Genomic DNA, 15,406 nt, shown 5'->3' on the forward strand with positions numbered 1-15,406 from the left:
CGTTACAGCTCAGAGCAGACGCCAAGCTTTGCGTCGCAACAAAGACGAGACGCCGCGCGGCTCGTTGCGAAAAGCTTGCTTCACGGGCCATCCGATTACGCCCGCACCATCCCCGCTGCATTGCCGCAACATCACATTGGCGTACCTCGAGCAGGTCACGTCTGTTTTCGTCACGCGTCCACCCACAGTATTGCCTCAGTGCTTTATCAATACACTCGACTCTCTCAATCGATTCGGCAGGTCCGCTTACCTTCCTTGCCGGTGTCTCTTTAACAAGTCGGCCCCCCCGCTATCGATAAGCGGATTCCTTGCATAGTCACGCACACTGTGTCACCGGTTTGGACCCGATCAGCTGCGCAGCTCTCTTGCTTTCCACGCACTGCTCAAGGCTCAGGCTCAGTCGCAAGCTCCTTCGGCCTCACTCATTCAGCCAAGAGCTTCAAGACCGTTCGCTTGCTTTTGATTGCCTTCATCTCCGTATCCTCACCGCTTCGATGCTTTAGACGCGAGGCTTGCCTGCCTGGCTCACTAGACACATCTTCAACTACGCTTGCATAGACAACAAGGACCCACACAAGATGCCACCCGCTGCTTCTGCAGGTAGCAGCAGGCGTAAGCTCGGTCAGCCCACCGTCTGTCTCGAGTGCTACCTCAGAAAGGTCAAGGTATGTTGCCTCTCTGCCTCCCACTGCGACACCCTCAGCCGACTTACTGACACCTCTCCCGTTCAATTCTGCAGTGCGATCGCCAACGGCCATGCAACACATGTTGTAGAAGAGGAACAGAGCACCTTTGCAAAACCTTCAACACCAGCGAACTCGATCCTGAAAGTAAGTTGGACTTCCTTCACCAGGCTCAATCGCCATCAACATTTCAGCACCTTCGTACTGACCTGCCTCTCCCTTGCCTATCATCCTCTCACCGGTACCTTCCTCGTTGCGCTCTCGTCAGCCCTGCAAAAGAAGCAAGCTCGAAGGTCGCTCGCCGAAATCAATGCCATTCTCGAGGCCTCTTCCCCCGACAATGCCGACGATCCAGATCCACAGCAGCCGACTGAGCTCCAGCAGCAGCAACCAGAGCATCCCATGATGGCTTTCATCAACCTCATGCTCAAAGACCTCAACGTTCAAGACCCTTCTTCAGCTAGTGGTCGTGCATCGCCCGACTCTTCTTCCACCGCCGTCAGCTCACCAGCACCGCCACGCTCTCCCACTTCTCGGTACCGCGAGCAAGCCTGTCTCACAAAGATCGTCCACTTCTGCGCCATCCTCCCCGATTGGCCTCAGCTACAGACCCTGCTGCGCAACTACCTCTGGCACGTCGATTGGAAGTTCCTCATCACAAGTCAAGATCTCATTCAGGACCAGATGAAGGATCTTTGGTCCAGAGTCATCCGTCCAGTTCAGAGCCAGGACCATCGAGGTGATGCAGATGCGTCCCGTATCTCTTTCCAGCCTGGCGATCTCTCCCGCCTTGCCCTGCTGGCTTGTGTGTTGGGCGAGACGGTCGAGTCCATGGCCCCCGACGCTACTGCAGAACTGTTGCCGGCTTCTCGTTCCGGCGTGGTCCCCTCGGGCCCCGTCAACGTCGACGCCAATGCCAACCCAAGAGTCAAGGCGCTCCTTCTCCTCACCTACCACGTTCCCGCTCTCATCGAAGAGTGTCTTCGTCTCGACGAGTTGACCATCGACCTCGTTCAAGCCAACATCTCGGCATTCTCGCTCTGGTCCAATCAGGGCTTGCATGGCACCGGCTCGACCGAGTTCCCACGTTGGAACGTCACCATTCGAGCTGCAAAGAGCTGCAATCTCTTTGAGGATCCGGGCAGCAATAGCAACTACTCGCAATTCGAGCTCGACCATCGCAGACGCTTGGCTTGGCTCGTCTACGGCTACGACCACGCTTTTGCCGTCGGCGCCAACACAAAGCCTTTGATCGTCGAATCGCAATTCAGTGTCGATCAGCCCGGCGATGCTGCTCCCTGGGCAGCATGCGGCGCCCCACCTGACCCTTGTCTTGCCAGGCTTGAGATGCAGGGCGGCTTGATGGCCCAGCTCGTCTCCAGCACGTTGTGCTACGGCCCGCCACTGCACCGCAAGGCGATGGAAACCGACAAGAAGATCTCGGACATGCTGGCTGAGCTCGATCCGTCTTACCACTGGGACAACCCCGACCTGTCCTTCGACACCAAGGATCCCTTCCGTGCGCGACGTCGATGTTGGTTGCAACTCACGACCGCCTGGCAGAGAGGATCGCTGCACAGACAATTCTTCTTCCCCAATGGACGTATCACCAACGGCGAGTTGGCAACAAGTCGTCACATTGCTACCGATAGCGCCCTGCGTTCCATCTTTGGCGTGCGCGATCTGCGCAAGATGCAGAACCGCTTCTCGGATCACATGGGCTCGGCCTGGTGGTACCAGTACTTCACCGAGCCCTGTATGACCCTCGCCACCGGCGCACTGCTTTTGATTCGCAGCAAGGGACAAGGGGTGCCCGGTCTGTCGGACGAGACCAACTGCTGGACGACGCTGATGCACTTCACCCGCATCATCGACGAGTGCATTCAGGATCTCGATGCTTCGACACGCGATGCTGCCGCTTGCTTGCCATCGCTGCTCACCTTCGCACAGGGATGCCTCAAGCTGATCAAGCAGCTGCGCAGTGCTGTACAGACCAGCTTTGACGCCTTTGTCCAATCTCAGCCTGACTTGGTCAACTTGGCCAACCTGAAGGATCTCGAAATCGACCAGAACATCATCCCGCTCTTGCATCCACGCTCGCGTCAGAAGAGCCCCGGATCGGGATCGCAAAAGCATGCCCATGCACAGAGCAGCGAAAGTAGCAGCAGCAGCAGCAGCAATCACACGCCAAAGCAAGGGACGAAACGCATTGCCGACGGTACAAAACGTGGTTCAGCGGCCAACCGCAGCCGTAAAAGCATCGGCCACAAGGAGCATGACGTCTCGCACGCGTTCCAGTCCAGCCAACCCGCGTTTGCAGAATCGCTTTCCGTCTCGCCGCGGACGTCGATCGCGTTGTCGGCCCAGCCGAGCAATGCTACGTCCCTCTCTGGCTATGCGTCGGCATCCACCACAGCATCCGGCCTGACGAGCTTCTCGCAGACGCACAACTCGGCATCCGCATCGCCAAGCCACACGTCGCCTCAGGGCCAACTGCCACCAGGCACGCTGAGCCTGTCCTTTGGTCCAGAGATGGGCTTTCCCGGCCCTGCACAACCTGATCTCCCGCAGGGCAGCGTCAATGCTTCGGCTGTCTCAGCGCAGCAGCTGCAGCAGCCGATCATGGCCGCAGCTCCACCCTTTGGCGTGCCTGCTTTTGTGCCAGAAGGCCATCTGCTGTCGCCAGCAGAACCGTTCGCCCTGCGCGACTTTTACTCGGATGACGGCGTGCAGAGAGGCACGGGAGGCCGTGGGCTGGCCGATTGGATCGCGTCAGTGCAGATGGATGTCATGCTGCCCAATGGTCAGCAGTGAATCGCGGGCACCCCCGACTTTTATCAATCGCTTCATCTCTCTCCCACACTCTGCCATTTGTACATCTCGCACCCATCGTTCACAACTGTATCACCAAGCATCGCCCAATATTATAGACGCCCGGAGCTTATTTACTTCAGCTCCAATGCTGTTCCAGCCGACTTCTTCGAGTGACACAACGCTGAACCACACACTCACACTGCACGTTTGTCCTGAATCGTTCGCTGACCATGGCATTTCAAAAGTGAATGCTGGCAAACACCAACCTAGGCACCTTGCGCAACAACTCATCGTCCTTGGCCACCGCCCACAGGTACCCGTCCAAATCCACCTCGTTCAACCCCTCCAGCCACTCCCTCCCTTCTTCCTTGGCCAACTCTTTGGCTCTCTCCACGACGACCCGTCCCACATTCAACGTCGCCGCCCGAATCGCGTACGTCTCGTCAGCGCTCAACTTGGGTCCTGCGACATTCTTCTGCATCCCTTCCAACTTCTCCCGTGTCAACTCCCCGTCGACGTGTTGCGTGCGCACCCAGTGGAACAACGTCTCCATCCCCTCCGGCGCGGTGTGCGGGACGGAAAGCAAGTGAAACCACACGCACAGCGTGGGTAGCACGTTGTCCACGAACATGGGGAGCGTTTCTGTCGTATCTTGCACCCCCCATTCCGGGTGGTCGGCAAAACGAAGCCTCAGGCTGTGGAGGAGGAAGAAGATGCGTTTGAACAGATACACTTCCTCACCGCTAGGGGCGAGGGTGTGGGTGTCGCAAAACTCGGGGAGCGTCTCGGCAATCGATTTGACAAGGAAACTTGTTGCGTCGGCATCGCCGAGGTTGTTGGTCTTGACCTGGGTGAGCAGGGAAGCGATGTAGCTGCCGAGACTGGCATGTTCTTGCTCGAGTAGAGTCTTGCCGACCCCCTGCAAGGTGGAAAGGATCATCTGTACGCAATCCAACATGTCGCCACCTCTCACACCGACAGTGACGCCTTTGAGCGTTTCATGCTCTCGCTCTTCGTGCACGCTCACGCCGAGCAGCTCGACAATCTTCGCCTCGGTCAACTCCACCATTCCGCGACTCGTCAACGCTTTGCTCCCCACCACCTTGTCTTCGCCACCCGAAATGTACAACCCCATCATGAGCCGAACGATGTTCTGATACGCCCCACTGCCGGTTTGCGTGTGAAACGCGACGCGATAGCCGGAGTAGGCATTGAGGAGGGAGAGGAGGGAGAGGAAGTTGAGCTCGGCCAACGGGGTGGGAAAGCGAAGGGGAAAGGTGAGGCCGTGTTGCGTTTTCAACCGCTCAAACGTGGGTGCCGAGAGAGTGCGGAGGAAGGCGTCGATGCCGGCGGTGTTGGGTGTGAGACCGAGGGTGGAAGAGAGGGTTGAGCAGGAGGTGCGGGTGGCAGAGACGAAGTCGCTCCCCGAGGGTAGCGGCGATTGTGAAGCGGTCATGCTGGGGGTGTCGGTTCCTCGAATCGAGCAGGGCTGTCGATGTTGACGTGATGCTGGTACTGAGCTCGGGATGAGGGGGGGTATATATATGCTGCTGGGTCTGTTGTACAGTGCAAGAGGTGATGGCTGAGTCGAAGTCCGAGTCACCTCTCAGATGGCGGAGCTGTCAAGATGGGGCGGGTTGAGAAGAACCGGTTGAGCTTGCGCGGTGTTGGACTCAGCCTCTCCACGGGAATTCCGAGCATGTTACATCGTAGCATCCTCAGGCGGTGAGTGAAAGATTTTCGCGCGGTAAGAAGCTTCACTTTCTCATCTCTTCCTTCCTCCTCGTCATTACGCTCACCACCTCTTCCTCACTTTCGACGTCATCGATTTCCGTGACCAGTGCACACGCAAGCATGGCCCTCAACCCAACGCTCGCTCGCACCGCGGCGAAACACAACAGCGCCTACGGCAGCGTCCTCGACCGCTTCCTGGTCACCCACCCACCTGCGGTCGCCAAACCTTCCCGTCCCAGCCGCACGCCCAACCCCTCCTCGTCCAGCTCCGTATTCGAACCCACCAAATCCGCCACCACGGGCTGTTGGGCACCTCCCAAGTACTCCCTTCGGCGTCAAGCAGCTTTGGTCAAAGAGGCGGCGCTGACCGGCCAACTCTCTTCCCTACCGGACGGACCGCGTACCGCCCGCGTCACATCACGTCTGCAGCGCCTCGCGGCGGCCCACGCACTCGAAGAAACCGCTTCGCAATACCAGTTCAAACCGCGAACTGAATTGGTGCTCTCCAAACCGACACGGCTGGGCGAACGAGCGGTGAAGCACTCGCACCGCATCCCTTCTGCGGAACGCCAAGCCGCACTGGCAGCCGCAAAAGAGCTCGTAAAGGAGGTCGGACCCTACGCAGGCAGAGCGAAGGTCTTCAAGGGCAGCAGAGAGGATCGTGGCAAACACAGGAGGGATGAGGCGGTACAGGGCAAGTTGGACGGCATGAAGCAGGTCGTGAGGGACTGGCAGGAGGGGTTGAATGAGGCTAGAGGGAAAGCGAAGCCTGGACTGCCGTTCTAGATCGTATAGTATTCAGCACCTTTCTATTGACCTTCTGCGGATATTGCTGTGCGAGAGTGAGCCCGTGAGACGATCGCTGAGCAGAGCGTCATGCCGAATAGAAGTATCAACGAGTGCGTCGAGGTCTGTTGGTCGAGGTGTGAGCGAGCAAGCTGGATATAAAAGCGTCGATGTGAGATCACCAGGTAGGTAAAGGTAGGAAATTCGTGATCGGTTCCGACCGGAAAGAGCACCCTCTGGGAGCGAAGGGTTGAGAAGGATGAGAAAAAAAGTTGAGAATTTGGAAGAACTCATCCCAGCAGCGGCTAGAGCTGAGCCAAAGGCGGAATTTCGCCTCCACACTTCCTTTTGGCTTGACAAAGGGTTTCGAGCTCGTGACAGGTTGTGAGTCAAGCAGGCTGCTTCTGCTTCTTGCCATCATCACGCTCATCATCGTCAACACAGACGCTTACACACACACACACACAGCGCTAGCACCCCGAACAAACACAGTCCTTGACGCTCTCAAGCTCCCACTTGGCGAATTGGAAAAGGTCCTTCTGAAGCTCTCCTCACACGCACTTCGACACATCATGGTGCGCGCTACACCATCGACGGTCGCCTCGGTGCGCATCCTCCTCGCCTCGCGCAGTGCCACCATCGCCCCACGACGAGCGGCCGCCATGCGCATCAGCCCCGCTCCCTTGGCCTCATCCAACACTCCGTCCCTCCGCGCATTCTCCACCACCCGTCCTGCCTCCAACGCGCCCCGTTCACCCTTCGCCGTCTTCGTCGAGACCCTCAAGACCGAACTCCGCAAAAATCGCGAGCTCCAGGAAAACATGAAGCAAGTCTCGGGCGATGTCGGCAAGATGCAGGACTCTGAAACGATGAAGCGCATGAGGGACGCCTACGAGCGTGCGCGGATCATCACCTCGATCCAGTCGAACCCGCGGTTGCAAGCTGCTGCCGAGCAACTGCGTAAGAGTGGTGGGCAAGTGGGCGATGCTGTTGGTGCAACGCTGAGGCAGATGGAGGAGTCCGAGCTGATCAAAGGGTTGGGTGCGATAAGTAATCGTCTTGCGAGAGGGCTGGAGGATTCCACCGCACCGATTAGGAATACCGAGGCGTACAAGCAGCTCTCCGAGACGCTGACAGAGGCGTTTGACGACGGTGGATCCGCTCTGCGGATTTACGTGGACAAGGATAAGGACGTTGCGGAGGTGAGGCGGATCAAGAGGGAGGCAAGGTTGCGCAAGATTGGGAGGCCGATGCCGAGCAAGGATGTGGATTCGGCGGAGGCGGCGGAGGAGGTGATGGAGAGGTACGCGGCCAAGGAGGAGGAGATGGCGGAAAAGGCCGAGGCCGAGGCGAGGGAGATGATGGAGAAGGCGGCTAGGGCGGCTGCTGCTGCCAAGGCTGCTGAATCCGGTGCTGAGCCACCTAAGGAGGAGGAGGAGACAACATCTGAGTCCACCACATCAGAACAGTCGACCACGTCTGAACAGGCCACATCCGAGCCCGACTCCAGCACATCGACAGCTGGCCCGACCACGCCACCCAAAAAGCCCGCCGGCTTCGCCGTGCGCGTCCGCAGCGTCACGGAAAACTCCTCGGCCGGCCAAGCGCTCGTCCTCCGCCCCGAACCGGCGTACAAACAGGCCTGGTCATCCTTCAAATCGTCCAACCCGCTCTTCCGGCGTCTCTCCGACCTCTCGGAGGCATACCACGAATCCGAGAACCCCGTCATCGAGCGTCTGCGTGGCGTCACCGACTGGTTCGGTTCCCTCTTCGACGAGAACGACTTCGCTCGTGTCACCCGTCAGATGAAGCTCATGGACCCATCTTTCACGTTGGAATCCTTCCAACGCGAGTTGCGGGAGTACGTAGTGCCCGAGCTGATCGACGCCTACCATGGCGCTGCTCGTCATCTCCTGCGCCAATGGTGCGGCGAGGCCACGTTTAATCTGCTCATGGCCACCGTCGACCCCTACGTCTCGAAAGGTTTCATCCCTGAGGGAAGGTTGTTGGATCTCAAACAGGTCGAAATCCTTCAAGCCAAAGTGCTGGATAACAACGTACCCGTTCTGGTCGTCAGCTTCACCAGCCAGGAGCTGATGTTCTTCAAAGACCCCAAGACGGGCGAGGTCAAGGCAGGCAACGAGAGTCAACCCGATCTGTGTCGCTACGCAATGGTGCTGACGAGGGTCGAGGACGAGTTGGATAACGAGGTCACGGGTGGGTGGAAGGTTGTTGAGCTCGCGAGGAGAGGTCAGCCTTCTTACCTCTAGGACGTCGAAAAAGCATCACACTTGGCCAACCCAGAAAAACGTCGCACCCACCCTCGTGCCCTCATGATCATCGGCTCACTTTTTGCATCAATACACCATTCATCGGATTCCAGATGGAAGAAATGGCATGTCGTGAATGTGTGTGTGCTGCGTGTCGTACAAGGTCGTTGCTTTCCACTCTGCGTTCCTCCTTTCCCGCGTCGGTTCACGCCTTGGGCGCGCGCAACGGCGTGCTCAGCCCAGCGGCAATGCCCGCCGTGGCACCCGCGCTCCTCCTCGGGCTCGCCGCGTAGCTGCTGCCGGCGCTGCTGGCCGACGTGCCACCGTTGACCGCCGACGCCCGCGCGGACAGCGCTTTCGTCCTGGGCGTGATGGCGGTCGATGCGCTGCCACTGGCCTTTGCCGCCGTGGCAATGCGCGACCCTGAACTGGCCACTTTCCGAGGCAGCGCGTTGGCAAGCGTCGCCACCATCCCGCCGCGATTGCTGGTCGCTCCGACCTCGCTCAGCACGGCTCCTACCGCAGCGGCCAGCTTCTTCCCCTGCTGGATCCATGGGTGTCGCATCGCCGGGTCGGGCTTGAGCCTCCGCTCCGGATCCCAGATCAGACACTTTGCGATAAAGTCGACAAACAGCTCGTCGTCGCTCTTGAGCGCCTGGGCGAGCGTCTTGCTGTTGGGTCGTCGACGTTTGCCTTTCGAGTTGACCACGGGTCGTGGTTGACCTGTGCTATCGAAGAACAACTTCTTGCGCGAACTTCGCTCGACCAGGTAGCGCTCCGGAACGCCAAGGATCTCCATGATGCACGCGAGCTGCTCCTGCTCGTTCTCGCCCGGAAACAGCGGATAGCCCGTATACAGCTCGGCGATGATACATCCCAAAGACCAGATGTCGATCGCAGTGTGATAATTCATCCCCAGGATCACCTCGGGCGAGCGGTAGAAGCGACTCTGGATGTACGTGTAGACTTTTTCGTTCTCGAAGCAGCTCGAACCAAAGTCAATCACCTTGATCGCGCTCTTGCGTGGATGGGCGAGCAGGATGTTCTCCGGCTTGAGATCGCAGTGCACGATGCGGTGGTTCTTCATGAGCACGAGCGACTGGAGGACCTGCGACGTGAAGCGGCGGATGAGGTTGGTGGTGAAGCCAGCAAAGTTGTTTGCCTTGATGAGCTCGTACAGGTTGATGCTGAGGAGTTCGGTGGCGATGCACAGGTGGTTGCGGAAGAGGAACGATTCGGTCATCTTGATGACGTTGTAGCGCTCGTCCGGGTCCCACTTGGTCAGGTTCTCGAGGATGCGCACCTCCACCAGTGCTTGATGGTGGAATCGCTTCTTGTTGCGAATCAGCTTGATGGCCACCGTCTTGCCCGTCTTGTGGTCGCGGCACTGCAGCACCTGTCCGAAAGAGCCCCGGCCGAGCAGGTCGACGATCTCGTACCGAAACGCGAGATGGTCCTTGCTGATCACGTTGTAGTCGCCGCGCTCGTCGTCGAAGCCGTGGTTCTGGTCCGGCTTCTCCACTCGCGCCATGTGTTTGCGTTTGGCGTTCTGCCCGCAGTAGTAGATCTCGGTGTAGTTGAAGATCTCCTGCAGCTCAAATTCCGACATCTTGTTGCCGTACATGACCTCGGCTTGGCGCGGGGACAGCGTGCGGCTCGGCGCGATAGGCTCCGGGAAGTCGAGCATCTTGTCCAATTCGGCCTGCGAAGCGCCGGCTGCCAGCTTCCGCGCGTGCTGTCGTCGGATGTAGTCCTCCATCTCGTTGTCACCCAGACGCTCTTCCTCGTCCTGATTCGGCGTGGCGCGAGCAGACCCGATCGACACAGCGGCTTCCGACGAAGCGGGACTGCGACGGGCGAGTGCAGTGCCCGTCGAGCTGCTGCTTGTCTTGGCCAGACGTTCGCTCGCGGGTGTCTGCAAAGCGCTCGTCTTTGGAGTGCGTGCGATCGATGCGATGCTGCTGAGCGATCCACGTGTCTTACGCTGGGGAAGGGAGACGCCGCCACTGCCGCTGCCACTCTCGAACTCTTTGCCCGAGACAGAGCCTGGCGAAGGGCCTTTGCTGCCGTTGGACGCTCTTGAAGCGGCAGCGGCGGCAGAAGCATTCTCGGACGCGCTGGCCACTCGCGCGGAGCTGCCAGAGGGCTTGGCGGTGCCCGCAGCCCCCTTGACAGACGCGGAAGAAGGACTGGTGCCCTTCTTGTGTCGGTCCTGCCGATTGGCGAGGTTGTTGAGCGCCTCGCGATCGCTCGGTGTGAGACTGGACGAGTATGCTGCGATGCGAGCACGGCGCAGCACTCCTTCGACCTCGGCGGGCGTCTTTGCAGCTGCGTAGGCGTTGAGGATGGGCACCACACTGCTCGAGACATGCGTAGCGGCGGGCGAGGGCGCGATCTTGGACGAAGCTTGGCTATTCTTGGTCGTACCAACGGTTGTGTCCGAGCCAGATACTGACCTGGCGTCCTCGTCGTCAGGCGGACGTGGCGCTGTCATGCCCATGCTGGCGGCCAGCGAGGGATGGTGCGATTTGCTCATCGGGATCGATGAAGAGGCAGCAGCAGCAGCGCGGATCACGCTTCCGTTTGTCTCGGTTGTGGCAGCGCCAGGAGCAGTCGACCGCGGAATCGCTTTCATGGTGGCTACCCTGGGGATACGACTCGACAAGGACGCAGGCTTGGTAGGAGAAATGGTGCGGCTTCCGAGGCTAGGACTCGACGATGCTACGCGATTTATCGCGACCTTTGCGGATCGCAACGATCCTTGGGCAGCCGGCGTCTTCGAGACAGCACTGCCATCGTTCTCCGCTTTGGTGGAAGCAGCTGCCGTTGGCTTTTGTACGGAGCTGCTACCGATGGTCTGTCCGCGCTTTCGCACCGGCGACGACGACTCATGCGATGCGCCGGCGTCTGCATTGTTGGCTGCTGTATTGCGTCGGGACCCGGAACGGCTGAGAAGACCTCCAGCAATGCCGAGAAGCGACTTGCGCGACAGACGGCCACTATCCTGCGTGCTCGAATCGACAGCAGAAGAGCTGTCGCTTGACTTTGGCGTTCGTCGCAGGAAAGATGGAGTGCGCCGAGCTCTCGGACTGGTGGCGGGCTCGCCAGAGACAGCGAGGCTTTGCGAGCTTGCAGCGGCTGACAATAGATCCATCTCCTTGTCCTTTTGCGATCCCCTCATCAGCCTGCTGATGGACGCCACGCTAGCGCGACGCAGAGCACTTGACTTGGGACGCGAAGTCGTGGAAGCTGGAGAAGCTGCATCCGCCTCTACCACACTGAGCCGGGTGATGGACGTGTCACCGGCTGACGTCGGGGCCTCCGAAGGTGTGACAACTTGTTCGATCGGCTCTGGCGCAGTCAGCTGCATCGAAACGTCATTGGTCGAAGAGACAAGGGAAGCCGAGTCGTCGAGTGTCCCAAAACCCGGCTTGCTCACTGCCAACGCAGCCACTTCAGCGAGCTCTTGCATGCGAGGGCTGAGCGGTGATTTGGGCGTAAGCATCTTGTCGCTGTTGTCGCCACCGCCGCTCACGGTCGACACGAAACTGTGGCTGGCAGTGATGCTAGGACTCTTGCCTGCAGCGGCGCGGAACGCTTCCGACGTGAGAGAATTCGAGCGGGACCCTTCCCATACCTTGGGCAGAGGAGGTACAGGCGGAATGACAGCAAGGCGAGATGCATCCGAGTCATCGTAGCCACTCGTGGCAGCATCGAAACGTCCGCTTTCCGAAGCTACGCCGGAAGCGTCGCTGTTGCCACTCATGCGCTTGGAGCGAGAGATGATGCGACTGGTACCGAATGTCGCAGTTGACGGACTGGTGGGAGCAGACGTGTCTTTGGCACTGATGCCTTGCGCTCCCGAAGCCCTTCGCGATCCTTGGGTGAATTCGTTCTGTGGGAGTGGCGGGAGCTGCGATCGGCGCAGACGTGGACTCGGATAGACAGCGGTGCGTGTGGAGTCTCCCGATGTGTTTGCAGAGGACACAGATGCGTCGTCGCCAGTTCGCACGCGCGTGATGAGCTTCGAAGCTCGCAAGCTGTTACGAGCTGTCGAGTCGTCGGATCCCTTTGACTTATCCATGGAGCGCGATGTTGCATCGTAGTTGCTCGATCTTCGACTTCGAGAGCCTGGAGAAGACGGGCGGCTGCTTGTGCCAGGAGTTCTTCGTCCAACACTGTTGGGTCTCGATGAGATACGGCTGGTGCGAGGGCTCTTGGTGTCTGCCTTACCGTCGCGGCTGGTCCTTGGTGTGCTGCCGAGACCGTCGAGCTTGCGAAGCGCGTCTGCCGCAGCGTCCTCCCGAGAGTTGAGGCGGCTCTCATACTCGTCGGCATGGCCAAATGGAACGGATCCTCGCAAGAGCGATTGCCCTATGCTGGCCGACGATGCGCGCTTGCTGCGATAGGATCCGCTGTTCCGTGCCAGTCTGGGCATACTCGGCGTATTTGAGATGGACGCATTGGCGGCGGCCGCCGAGACCTCACCAGTGCTCGTCAAGCGTTCTCTGCGCGGCGTTGTGGCAGGCGTACGCTGGCCGTTCGCTGGCACTCCGGGAGCAGAACGAGCAGAGACCGCCTCGTCCCCTTGCTTCAGCGATTCGGTCCGAAGGCGTGCCGAAGCTCGCGGTCCTGCATCGGCTCCCGCGCCTCGAACATCAGTCGTTGCCGTATCCCTCATCTGTCTGCGTCGGTGGAGCTCGTCGTGGTCGTTGAGCAGATCAGAGATAGCGGCGTTGAGATCGAAGCTCTGGCGCCAGTCGTCGTCAGCGATACCGTTGCCAAAGTTGACATCACCAAGAGGCATTGATTTGGATGCTCCAATGCCGACGCCGTCTCCTTCTGCTGCAAATGGTCCTGTCTCGTCCGCTGCCCATGACTGGTCTCCGATCGCCGGTGATCGCTCCGCCGCTGCAGCCTGACAGTCAGTACGAGATGTGTTGCTGCCTGAGGGCGTCACGGATGCATCCATGGAGTCCTGTTGAACAATGCTGTAGTCGGACTCGGTGCGCGCGCTGATGGAGAAGGAAGGGCTCTCAGCAGCCTCTCGTGTATATGCTGCGATTGTGTCGAGATCGGCAGCAGACTCGTCCGGCTGATCAGAATAGCCATGGGCCAAGGCGTGCAGCGACTGGCTGCCACCGAGCGGCATTCGCCGACCTGGCACGGAAGGACTGATGGGCATGTTGGAGAGGAGCTCACTGCGGTCCTGGAGTGCATTCCGCGGCAGGCTGTTGATGGAAGAATACGAGATCGACCGTGAATGACGAGACGCTTCGCTTCGTCGCGAGGGTATCTGTGAGCCATCCGACTTCTGTGAGGCAATCTCTCTCTGCAAAGCCGAGTCGTGACTTTCGGGCACGGATGTGCTGGTGTGCTCCGGGATGGTCCCGTCGTCGGTCAAGGCACCACTGACGTTGCGCCACTGTGCGGTCTTGGTGCCGGATGTCGGGGTCGCCTGGGCGTTGGTCTTCCAATCGGGTAGAGCAGTCGAGGGAAAGTTCCAGCGAGGCGTAGCCAGCTCGCCGATGCCGATCTGTCCGGCTCGATCGTAGACACGCGGCGTGCTGCTCGGCTCGCGAGCCTGGATGCCAGGTTTTTGTGGAGTTTCAAGCGTGTCGCCGTACTTTGCACTGGCTATCCCTTCCTTCGACGAGGCGTGCCTGTTCCGTGACTCGGAGGCAAGATCCGGGAAGCCGATGCCGAGGCCACTGCTGCCTTCGTTGCGCAGCGACCGCGCGGTCGAAGAAGCAGCTGCGCGGCCAAGGATCTTGTTTGGGTCATCTGTACCTTCGGGTGTGGCGAGCGCGCTGGAAAAGTTGGAAAAGCGCGATGAGAAGCTGGGAGATTCCGGCAGGCCGAGACGCATGCTGGTTGGCTTTCCATTGGACAGAGAAACGTTGCGCGAATCTGAAGCTGGAAACGGTGCTGACGAAGCTTGAGGTGTGCGATTGTCCTCATCGCGTTCATTGACCCCAGGCAGGCTGCCGTTGTTGCGAAATGCGGTGGTCTCCGAGCCTGTGTGAGCTAACGCTTCGTCGCTGAAGAGTGCGGCTCCAAAGCTTTGACCAAGGTCGGGAAGAGAAGGTGAAATTTGCGGTTGTTGATCTGCACGCAGGCTAGGCGCAGCAGCTTGAGTGCTTCGCCCAGCCAAACTCGACGAGTGTGAAGCAGCCAGCTGTGGTGGACCCATGTTGCCACTCGTGGAACGCGACATGGAAGAGACGCTGTTGATCGAGTGGCTGGAGCTTATGGAGCTGAGCGTGTTGCTGCTGGCGAGACGTGAAGAGCGACTGAGCGAGTCGGATCGGGCGGGAAAGGTGAGGGAGGAGTTTGATGCGGATGAAGTGAGCGTCAAAGGTCGAGAGGAAGAGTCGCTGGTTTTGCGTTGGCCGAGAAGGGCGTCTCCGAGTCGAGGCTGCGACGATCCGGTGCGACCAAACGACGGTATCCTCGATCCAGCTGAGGGTCTCGATAGCGATGTGCCGGAAACAGTCGTGCTGCTGTTGATGTTGCTAGCGCCGTATGTCGTTGAGACGTGTGGGTCAAAGTCGGCAAGCGATGGTGCACCGGATTGCGCAGGTCTGTATTGCGTCCAGGAGGCGTTGCGTGATGCTGTGCTGCTGGATGACTGAGATGGACTCTGCGTGACCGAGGAAGGCGCTTGTCTGGAGCCAAGAGTCGCATAAGCGCGAGTGGACTGATACCGAGGCTCAGAAGAGGGCTCGGCAGTTGAGGAGGATGCATTGAAAGGAGACGAGGTGGAGATGGTGCGCACCCTGGGGCTCGCTGAGCTTGAAGTTGGTGATGCTGAGGTAACGCCGGTGGTTGAGTTGAGGCGAGTGCGGGCGGGAGCATTGAGAGAGGGCGAGGAGGATGAAGTGAGGGAGAGCGACGAGGACGGGAAACCTGCGAGCGTGGACGTTGAGGATACGAGACGGCCGTGTTCGTCGTAGAGGGAACTTCTGCGTGCTCGTGGGCCTCGAAGCTCCGGTCCACGCGAATGATCCGACATTGTGGAATGATGCCAACGGTGGGGCAGCAGCAGCAGCTAGCGTGGTTGTGAATGACGGTACGGTACCGCCTCAGCAAAGACGTGATGATGGCATACGTCTGATA

General features: G+C 59.4%; 5 protein-coding genes across 5 annotated transcripts; 3 read left to right on the plus strand and 2 right to left on the minus strand.

The window, feature by feature from the left end:
• Window positions 1-578: 578 nt before the first annotated feature.
• On the plus strand, window positions 579-3,497 carry PSEUBRA_001538 (Zn(2)-C6 fungal-type DNA-binding domain protein; the record flags this gene model as incomplete). The annotated part of the gene is made up of 3 exons (XM_059464669.1): window positions 579-665; window positions 740-830; window positions 952-3,497. The coding sequence occupies 3 exons, from the start codon at window positions 579-581 to the stop codon at window positions 3,495-3,497; spliced, it is 2,724 nt and encodes a 907-aa protein (XP_059320834.1).
• Window positions 3,498-3,735: 238 nt separating this feature from the next.
• On the minus strand, window positions 3,736-4,953 carry PSEUBRA_001539 (Protein of unknown function DUF2419; the record flags this gene model as incomplete). The annotated part of the gene is made up of 1 exon (XM_016434773.1): window positions 3,736-4,953. The coding sequence occupies one exon, from the start codon at window positions 4,951-4,953 to the stop codon at window positions 3,736-3,738; it is 1,218 nt and encodes a 405-aa protein (XP_016293822.1).
• A 398-nt stretch (window positions 4,954-5,351) lies between these two features.
• On the plus strand, window positions 5,352-6,017 carry PSEUBRA_001540 (uncharacterized protein; the record flags this gene model as incomplete). Its single annotated transcript, XM_016434756.1, has 1 exon — window positions 5,352-6,017. The coding sequence occupies one exon, from the start codon at window positions 5,352-5,354 to the stop codon at window positions 6,015-6,017; it is 666 nt and encodes a 221-aa protein (XP_016293823.1).
• Window positions 6,018-6,589: 572 nt separating this feature from the next.
• Window positions 6,590-8,287, plus strand: PSEUBRA_001541 (Tim44-like domain protein; the record flags this gene model as incomplete). Its single annotated transcript, XM_016434761.1, has 1 exon — window positions 6,590-8,287. One exon carries the CDS (start codon window positions 6,590-6,592, stop codon window positions 8,285-8,287), a length of 1,698 nt encoding a protein of 565 aa, XP_016293824.1.
• A 205-nt stretch (window positions 8,288-8,492) lies between these two features.
• PSEUBRA_001542 (Protein kinase domain protein) lies at window positions 8,493-15,302 on the minus strand (the record flags this gene model as incomplete). Its single annotated transcript, XM_016434784.2, has 1 exon — window positions 8,493-15,302. One exon carries the CDS (start codon window positions 15,300-15,302, stop codon window positions 8,493-8,495), a length of 6,810 nt encoding a protein of 2,269 aa, XP_016293825.2.
• Between the last annotated feature and the right edge of the window lie 104 nt (window positions 15,303-15,406).

This window comes from Kalmanozyma brasiliensis, assembly GCF_000497045.1.
Source record: "Kalmanozyma brasiliensis GHG001 unplaced genomic scaffold PSEUBRA_SCAF14, whole genome shotgun sequence".
Lineage (NCBI taxonomy): Eukaryota > Fungi > Basidiomycota > Ustilaginomycetes > Ustilaginales > Kalmanozyma > Kalmanozyma brasiliensis.